This window comes from Pteropus vampyrus, unplaced genomic scaffold, assembly GCF_000151845.1.
Source record: "Pteropus vampyrus isolate Shadow unplaced genomic scaffold, Pvam_2.0 Scaffold19, whole genome shotgun sequence".
Taxonomy (NCBI): Eukaryota; Metazoa; Chordata; class Mammalia; order Chiroptera; family Pteropodidae; genus Pteropus; species Pteropus vampyrus.
In genome coordinates, this window is record NW_011888800.1 from 13276411 (window position 1) to 13286560 (window position 10150).

Consider the following 10150-nt stretch of genomic DNA (forward strand, 5'->3'; position numbering starts at 1 on the left):
AACAAGGGCTATTTTTCTTAATATGTATCCTAAAATTACAGTACAGTTCTATGCCTTCTGATGTTTCATAAATACTTTAAAAGATTAATATTCATTCCTTTGCATTTTTTTGTAGACCCCAGTTTTTAGATGAGCAGCTATAAAACTCAACTGGAAGAGCTCTGACTAGTGCTAAGTCTAGTAAAGGGGAAAATGGCTTTGATACGTGCAGCACACATGTGAAACAGATGACAAATATTAGCTAGGCTACATTAATCCTGATGAAGTGAATAATAATTTTATTCTCCAAATAGGAAAACTGAAGCAAAAAGAATAAATACGAGAGTGAAGTAAAGGCATAGGGTTAAAAAACAAGTCAGATTTTCCTTTCATTAAATGCATATTTTAGAAAATAGTTTTGGAGTTTTGATTTATGCAGATAATTTTTACTTGAAATTTTCTTTGCATTGTGTTAAGCACAGGGAAGAGAGTCTCATGGCTGCACCTTCATGTTGAAAGTATAACTAACAGCAATTACATAAAAAAGTTCACTAAACTTTTAATTCTCAGATTGTCTTTAAAAATTTCTTGAGATTTTACTGTATTTAGTATGAGTCGTTAAAATATAGCACTGAGGAAAAGATATATAATAAAGGAAAATAATAGGTTAACATTCTTGTGGTAACTACATGTTTATAAAAACAATTTCAACAGATTAAAAATTAATTAGAAAGGTATAAAGTTATGAAATAACAGGAGTAGGATTCATAATTTGGTTTTAAATTATCTTTTCATGTATCAAACTATCAGTTTAAAATATTGAACCTTTTTTTAAAGCTAGACTCTATTAACCATCATTTATAATTGCTTCAACTGGATTTTATTCAATTTCAGTATATTGAAGAAGTATTGTTAGCAATAATTTTTAAAATAAAGTTTAACAATAAAGATGTTAACTTATTATATACTTTCATATGAAGTATTATATCATGATTAAAAGCTAGACCCTCTGGGTTTAAATTCCATTTCTGTCACTTCTCAGCTGAGAGAATTTGGGCAAATTACTAAATTTCTCAATGCCTGAGCTTTTTGATCTGTAAACTGGAGATAACAACAGTACTTGCCTCATAGTCTTAGTGATAACTAGATGTGTTAATACATAAGAGTACATGTGATCTGAGTTCAGTATACCTTTACTATAATCATATTTTTATTGTAAATTAAAAATGTAATTTTTGAGGGAAAAATCTAAATTTAAATATGTAACTATTTCTTTGAATCCAGGTATCTTTTCTACAAAATAAAAAATCAATAGTCTGCACTTTCCATATTTAGTAAGGATTAGTAATCTGATGTTTGTGTGTATGTGTTATGGGTAGAGGGCCTCAGGCTAAATAAATAATCAAACTAATAATTTTAATTTGCAATTGAAACAGAGATAAAAACAAATGGCCATTCTTGCATCATCTGCCAAGCGAATGAATAACCGACATATCTTTCTGTGATTCCTTGCAGATATCATGGAAATCAGGACAGTGGAGGTTGGAATTGTGGCAATCAAAGGGGTGGAAAGTGAATATTTTCTTGCAATGAACAAAGAAGGAAAACTCTATGCAAAGGTATTGATAATTGATAGTTTAGCCTTAATTTTTCAAACTTATTTTTGTCAAAAACATCTTGTCCTTTTGAAAAGTAAAAATGGAATTAATTTCTCTCTAACTATATAATTTCATGATTTTATTACAAAATTTTATATTTAAAAGAAAATGCATTTTGAGTGACCTTGGACAAATTGCTTAAGTTCTCTGGACTTTGGTTTCTTCATTTGTAAAATGAGTTGGATTAACTAAATTCTAAGGATCCTTATAGCTCCGACATTCCATGTGCATTTTAGATGCTTAAAATCTGACATTTCTATCAGTCAGTATTAAAGCTCTTTTCGTTAAAGTTCACTCAATTTGCACATTGCTGATGTGAAAATTCTTGGGGAAAAAAATCCAGAACTTTGTTTATTAACATTAGTCTCAAAATCATGGGCTTTGAACTGCAAATATTCCCATTGTTCCCACTTTATTACAATGTGAAATATGAAACAGTTCACCCCACTGTAATAAAGTATAACTGACTTTCCTTTGTATTCTCACAGCCCAGCACAATACCTGGCACAGGCTTATTACATAAAAATATAGTTTTAACTGAATGAATGAATGAATGAATGAATGGGTGGATGAACGAACAAATAAATAAATTTTTTATTTTCCATAATTATTGTAGGCAGTGTAGTAGTAAATGAAGAAAAGTTGAGAAATATGTCTTTCAGCTGGAGAAGGCAGAACTTCTGCTAACTATATCAAAATCTCAGTGGTTAGAGAATGAGTGACTTGTGCATAATAATATGAGATAATAATAATATAATAATATAATAATTAGGGGGAAATAGTTTCTAATATTAAGGCATAGTAGCAATGGACTGCCAAAAGCTTCATGTTGCATAATTCAATGTGTATCATTTTATCTTTTTTTAAATTTAAGATGTTTATTTGTAAATATGCTAACCTATATCTAATAAACTGCATTGCACTTGCTCAAAGAAAAAGTCATTTATGTTTTAATTCTACCAAATATTACCACTTACTCTTTGTTTAATTGAGCCCCTCTAAAAATCATTTGGATAATGTTTGTTGTTTTAACAGAAAGAATGTAATGAAGACTGCAACTTCAAAGAATTAATTCTGGAAAACCATTACAACACATATGCATCAGCTAAATGGACACACAGTGGAAGAGAAATGTTTGTTGCCTTAAATCAGAAGGGCGTTCCTGTAAAAGGGAAAAAAACGAAGAAAGAACAAAAAACAGCTCACTTTCTTCCTATGGCAATAACCTAATCATATATGGTATATAAGAAACCAGTTCCAGCAGGGAGATTTCTTTAAGTGGACTGTTTTCTTTCTTTTTTCTTTTCTTTTTTTTTAAGTAACCAAGAAAGGCTGGAAAACTACTGAAAAACTGATCAAGCTGGACTTGTGCATTTATGTTTATTTTAAGAGACTGCATTAAAGAAAGATTTGAAAAATATACACAAAAATCAGATTTAGTAACTAAAAGTTGTAAAAAATTGTAAAACTGGTTGTACAATCATGATGTTAGTAATAGTAATGTTTTTTCTTAAATTAATTTACCCTTAAGAGTATGTTAGAGTTGATTATCTGATGATTATTTAAATATTCCTATCTGCTTATTAAATGGCTGCTATAATAATAATAATGCAGATGATGTTATATAAGATATGTCAGACCTAAAGGCTGCTGGAATGACTTGTCAGATAATCAAGCCAATGCTAACTATGGAAGATGAGCAGTATTTGAAATGCTTTCCACTGAAAAATTATAATTCACTTAAATTCTGATCAGAAAAAAAGGAATATTCTCAAAAATTTTATTATGAGATTGAATCAAATAGGTAGTTTTACAAAAATATAGGATTAGACCATGTTTCTACTTATTAATAAGAACAAAATTCCTAATGCTGCTCAAACTGAAAGGGTATTGCTACAAAGATGTTTTTCAAAATTTTGTATATAAATTAGCAATAATGATGATAATACTGTACTTCATCTCACTTGTCACAAAATAACATTTTATAATCCCTAAAAGTTAAAATTCAAAAATTTGTAAGTTTTTTTTCAATAACATAATCTATCTTTTGTATCATTCATATTCAGGAATATGGCTTTTAATAATGTTTTTTTCCCCCACAAATAATCATGCTTTTTTTCTGTGGTTATAGCATTAAACTCTATTTTAAGATGTATTTGAACTTAATTGTTTTGTCATTTAAGTTTATGTTATTTATAAAAACACAACCTTAATAAGCAGTATCTGTTTCATATGCTTTTAATTCTAAAGCAATAACAAAACTGTCTGGCCCAACTGCAAGGTCCCCCTCCCTGTTGTGAGCAACACCAAGTTTAGTACACAGCAGTGGGGCCAGCAAATCCTGGATGACAGACAAAAATGACAGCCTGCAGCAATTCTTACAATAGATGTCTCATAGGGAACAACACAAAAATGTGAAGTATGTTTTGCCACATACTCTTGCCCATTAAGTGGAATCATATAAGTAAAATCACTGCAGATAAAAGAACTCACAGGGTTTTAAAGTTAGGCTCTACTCGAGTTCATAAGTAGAAAAAAACATGCATACTTAAAGTTAGCCCTTTTTCTAATTTCTAGAAATCTTTGCCATTCGAAATATGGCAGCATTAAAAGTTATTTTCCTGTTATCTCCAATGCCAAAATAGAATAATGAAGGCCTGAATATTATGAAGGCTTGAGGTCAGGCTACAGATAATGGCTTATCAAAAAATAAAGTTCCATTCATAACTTTTCCATTGGCAGATCTTGGTAGCCCTTTATGTATTCATTAACAGAAGGTCAACATTTATCTAAATTAAACTATTAGTATGCTCACCATGGTGGTTTTAATTTCAAAATATTTGTCATTCAAGTCCTTTTATTTTATATAAATGTTATCTGGTAATACATTCATAGGAGAGAGTTACATGAAAAGGCCGTCAACAGAAACAACAGATTCATTTGATTTTCTTGTGGCTAGACATACTCTAGTTTCTCAGATATACTCTGGGGAGATGCCATGAGTGATACTCTTAACTGCTATCTGATTCAAGAGTCTTGCTAGCCTTGGTTCCTATACCAGGCTTTTCTGACTGGAGTCCTGTGAACATGTGAGGGCAGAGGAGAACTATGTTTTTCGTATTTGTTTCCTAAGAATCTAGCAGAATGTCTGCCCACAATCAATTTTCATACTGTTTGATTCAATATTTGAATATAAAAGTAAATTCATAATGAGACTAATTTTACTTCATTTAAAAAAGTTAGGGTGATACATGATTATATGGAAATTTAAGCAGAAACAGTTTATGTACATACAAGGTACAAGCTATGTTAGGACCAAATAGTCTTTGTCTATGAATTTATAGTTATGATCAAATTACCCAGTGGTGCTGAATTAAGAAAACAAATATTTAGCAGTAATTCCAATCCAGTAATGTTTCTAGAAACACTTTAATTCTTTGTCCCCCTCTTTTTTATATTTATCATGCAAATTTTAGAAAATAAAACTTGCACTGGTTATATACACTTAGAATCCTAGAATCTTAAAATTGCAATGGGCCTTAGTCCCTCTTATTCATTTGCAGACCAGGAAATTAAGATTGTGCTACATCCAAAGTCATGTAGTTGCTTAGGTAGAGAGCTGTCAGAAGAGTCTAGGTCATTTAGTATGTACTTCTTACTCTTAGATTATTAGGATTATTAGCTGGTATTCTCCTTTAAAAAATTTTTTTTCTATTGAGATATGATTTTAAATTTGGGTGCATGCAACTTATGTTTTGGTAATTCACTTCATTTACAATAATTAGTCAATACTGTGAGGCTCTGAGTCAAAGGATGAAAGAAATGAGGCAATTTCCAATCCTAATTACTATTCAACTTTTACCCGTACCTCTTTATTTACAAATGGAGAGCATTGTGCAAAATATCCATATAAACAGACTAACCTTTTCTAAGAGAATTTGAAAGAGAATATTGGTTAAATACACAGGTTTCCAATAATAAGGAAGGAAAAAATTTAAAAAAATAAAATGTTAAAAGAATTAAAAAGATATTTTCAATGTGATTAGCAATCTAAAACATTTTTACATAAAAAGCCATAATATAAATTGTCAGTCTTTGAGTTGGCTATAAATTCAACTTAATGACAGAAGAGAAGGGATGCTGGAGGTAAATTCTTAGTTTCCTTCTCTTAGAATTCACACTTCTAGAGTGACAAAGAACACAGAGATGAAGTAAGAGACCAGCTTTAGTAAAAGCAACTCTATAATCACAAATACCCTACATCAGTGCCTCTCACAATTTTCTACTGAAATACCAATAATAGTATAGGTAGAGAATGAGAGTCTAAGGTTGCCCACCAAATATACATTTTTATTTTGAAAATCTCCTTTTTCTGAAGACCCATGTAATTTTTGCATTTTATTCCATAATATTTTTGTGTTTGCTTTAATAGGAAATTCACACCACTGAGTAAAAGTGATGTATCAGAAAGATGTATAAGTTTTATCATGCAGCTTCATTTACACCATCACCTTAGTGGCATATACTTGAGCATTGATAAGACACAAGAGATCCTCTACCTATCATAGTCCAACTTTACACACAGATGACACATGGCTAAAGAAAACCAAAACTTTTTCTAAAGTTCACTATGAACAGGACTGCTATTAAAAATATTTAATGACTAGTTCATGTGGTTACTGGACAATCAGTACATGCCACTGATCTATCAGAATAGATGCAGGCCATTGCAACTAACTTGTGGATACCAGATGATTATCAGCCTTAGAAAATATCTATTAATTTGTCTATTAATTTGTCTCTGTGGTTTGAGTTCTTAATATGAAATAGTTTATTAAAACTTCATGTCTAGCTGTGTCAGCACTGTTGTCAGGATACTCTTTATTCCACTTCTATATTTATTCAGTGAAGCTGCTGCTTTCAATGAAGCTGATATTCCTTCAGGCTTACATATGCTCCCACTTATCCTCTAACTTTGAATGGTTTGTCAAAAAAATTTATTTTCTCTTGAGGAGAACTGACAAGAAGCAAGAAATAACAAAGTCCTAATCTCTTCCCCAAAATTCCTATTTTTATTTTCACCTGAGAAGATGCTTCTTATATTTTCCTTTTACTTCCGGATTATTATGTGGTTCCAGTTTCCAAATCAACATTATTAAATTTGTGAGAGCTTATACAAATTTATTTTCTTTCATATCATCAGAACTTATATTCTAACAATTAAAATGTGAGATGAATAATAACAGTTAGTTTAGAGATGGTAAGCTTTTCTCCTGACCAATTCAGCTATGTATTACTTATACAGCACATTATCCTAAAACTTAAAACAGAAAATATTTATTATCTCATAGTTTATGTGGTCAGAACCTGAGCATGGTTTAGCTAGGTGTCTCTAGTTAGAATTTCTTATAAGGCTGCAATCAAGGTGTTGGCCAGGGCTGTAGTCATCTATTATCTCAATGATTAACTTGGAGAGGAATCCACTCGGTCATCGCCAGTTTGCTAGAAACATCAGTTCTTCACCACGTGGACTTCTCCATAGAATAACTTACAACATGGCAGTTTATTTCCAACAGAGCAAGGAATCAGAGAATGAGAGAGCATGCCCCAAAGTGAAGCCACAGTATTTTTATAACCTAATCTTGAAAATGATGTTCCATCATTTTTGCCTATTCTTAAGGGGAGAGAATAAGACAAAGGCATAAATACCAGAAAGCAGCAATCATTAGAGGCCATCTTAAAGGCTTCCTAACATAAATCATAAACTGGATGGTTTTAAGGCCACTGACACAAGATAGGATTCTTAGTGCCTAATAAGAGTAATTCACAGATTTCAGTGGTAAACCAGTCAGCAGAGAAAGATGAAGTAGGTATATTCTCTGTAGCAACATTCTCAATCCTTCCTTGAAGAATATTGTACGGTCCATTCCCACATAGAATAATTGAGAAAAAATTTGAACCACAGTTCTAGACTGCCTGTTAGTTTAGGCTGTGCCTTATTAAGAGTCCTAATATAGCTGTAAGGCTAATAATATACCTTTGCCCCCACATGAAGGAAATGACCCCACCTTCGGACCCAACCTAAAGATAATCCTCCCCTCCACTGCCAAAACTCAAGAGAATAAGATGCCAGCTGAAATTCCTGTAGCCAAAATTAGTTTGGTCCTAAATGATAGAGGTAATCAGTCATAAGTTGCCCAAGATCATCTTAGGATAAAAAGACCTACAAAGACTTGAAAAACAATTGATTTTATTGCTAGGTGCACACTAGAATTAATTGGGATTTTTTTTTTTTTAATAATGAGGCCTAGGCCCCACTGCAGGCCAATTGCATCAGTATACCTGATACGGGGTTCAGGAAATGGTATTTTTAAAGCTCCCCAGGAAATTCGAATGTGCCTAAGCATTTGAGAGCCAATTAGCTAAATGGGGTGGTAGGGACTGGGAATCTCTTCAGGATCTATTCCTGGTTCATCTTTGTTTCTTCCTTAAAACCCTGAAAAGACTATGTTGCTTCCCACCTAATTCCATGCTTTCTGATATGATTCTAAAGTCTGCCGTACTTTTTGGATCCTGGTTTTCCTAGATGCCTACATATTTTTGCTAGTCACAATTGAGGCTAAAAGGAAATGCAAACACTAGAAAGAGCTACAATTGTTTTTGCATTGGAATATTTATAGAGTATAGAGTGCACAAAGGGCACCCCCCCCAACACACACACATTATAGTCCATTCTCAAACAGAACAGCCAGAACAATTCTGTTAGATTATATTTCAGATGACCCAATTCTTTGTTGAAAACCACAGTTGTTTCCCATATTACTTAGAGTGGCTTATAGAGTACCAATGGACAAAGTTAAGTGATTAAAAACTTAGCTGTTAAATTAGGTATGAGAAGGCAACAGGAAAACAGTAATAAAAATGTAGAGTTATACATTTAGATTGTTTGCCCGATATTGAATTCCCAGTCCATTTTAAAGAAACTCAAACTGGACATTGTAGACAATATTTAATGGGTGTGGTAATTATTAGAATTATATGCACAGGAAAGGCCCTACCTCCTTTTTTAGAAATTGACAAATGAATATATGTTATATTTTAAATAAAATACTTAAGGCATGTACATATCAATTTAATGATTCCCTATTTTAATAAAATTTTCTATTAATTAAACAATGACTCTGTCTAGGCTAGATGAGAGGGCTTCTACCTTACTCTTCTTTATTTAACTGATCTCTAATTGTTGGTGTTTTGGTTGTTTCAAATTTTTCACTAACATACATATGAATCTTTTTGTACATGCTTCTTTATATGTATTTTCTTAAGATGATTATAATAGAATTACTAGACCAAAAATTCCTTTAAAAATGCAAATTGAAAAATTGATTTTCAGAAAGCTTTTCCAAATACATATTATAATCAACAGTACATAAGAGTAGATAAATATTCTAATATTTATGCTCAAAATTGGGTTAGCTTTTATTTTTGTCTCTACTTCTCTCTGATTATCTGATATCACCGAAATGCAGGTAGACTGCAGAAGGACCATCTTTCTTGGTCCTTCTACAACCACATTGCCTCAATGTCCAGAATTTAGCAATTGTTTCCTTATAATTCTCCTGTCTTAAGTTTCTCCTCATCTCATATGCTACCTAAAATTTCTTAATCTTCTTAAAATACGATTTTGACTATGTTAAATCCCATTTGAAGAACTCATTTAGGCTTCTTATGAACTATTTGGTTTAGTTAAATTTCTTAAAATAGCATCCAAAGCTGTCAAACAATTGGCTCTACCTTACCCACTCAATTTTTTCACTGCTTAACGCAAACCTTAAAGTTCTCTTAGTCCATTGTGTTTATCCCATTGTCTGTCTCTCCTCACTAGCCTATAAGTTTTACAAGGAAAAGGTTCTTATCTGTTTTGTTCACTTTGACAGTGTCTGGCACAAAGGAAACACTTAGTAAATATTCATTAATGAATGGATAAACTAATTCCAGTTCAGTAATGGAATAATGAGCACCCCTCACTAGAAAGCATTATTCCACTATTTAAGCAAGATATAAAGTAGTTGTTGCAAATGCTTTTGTTTAAGCTAGTGACTGAATCTCTCAGAATATTCTAATTCATGTTAGTCATTTCTTGGTGTGACACTTCTATGTCACTCGATAGAGTACGTTAATACATTTCATAATACAATAAGAACGTATTGCTTTTTTATACTATCCAGCACCTCTGACCACCGCTACCAATAAATGACCAGCATATCTGGGACAGGCATTCTCAAGTCATCTAATGGCAGACCTTGGAAAGTTATCTTGGAAACTAAATTAGTAATTAGAAAGTTGCTTGGTGAGCATGGCATCAAAGCAAAGGGAGGTGAAATGGTTTTAAGAAATATATTATCCAAATTTTTATGAAATCTAATTCACAATGATCAAATCTAAATAGTTTTGCAAAAACACTGCCAGTTTCTTGTTCTTTGGGCCACCTCTATTCTATGTCACATGTTGTT

General features: G+C 31.9%; 2 protein-coding genes across 2 annotated transcripts in view; one reads left to right on the forward strand and one right to left on the reverse strand.

Moving 5' to 3' along the window:
* FGF7 (fibroblast growth factor 7) overlaps nucleotides 1–3798 on the forward strand; it is a 60019-nt gene extending 56221 nt beyond the window's left edge. The window contains exons 3-4 of the mRNA XM_011355085.1: nucleotides 1495–1598; nucleotides 2673–3798. Coding sequence (XP_011353387.1) covers nucleotides 1495–1598; nucleotides 2673–2867 — 299 coding nt within the window. The 3' untranslated portion in view covers nucleotides 2868–3798. The remainder of the gene's footprint in view (nucleotides 1–1494; nucleotides 1599–2672) is intronic.
* The window catches only part of FAM227B (family with sequence similarity 227 member B), a 142081-nt gene that overhangs the window by 106244 nt on the left and 25687 nt on the right, over nucleotides 1–10150 (reverse strand). The window lies entirely within an intron of this gene.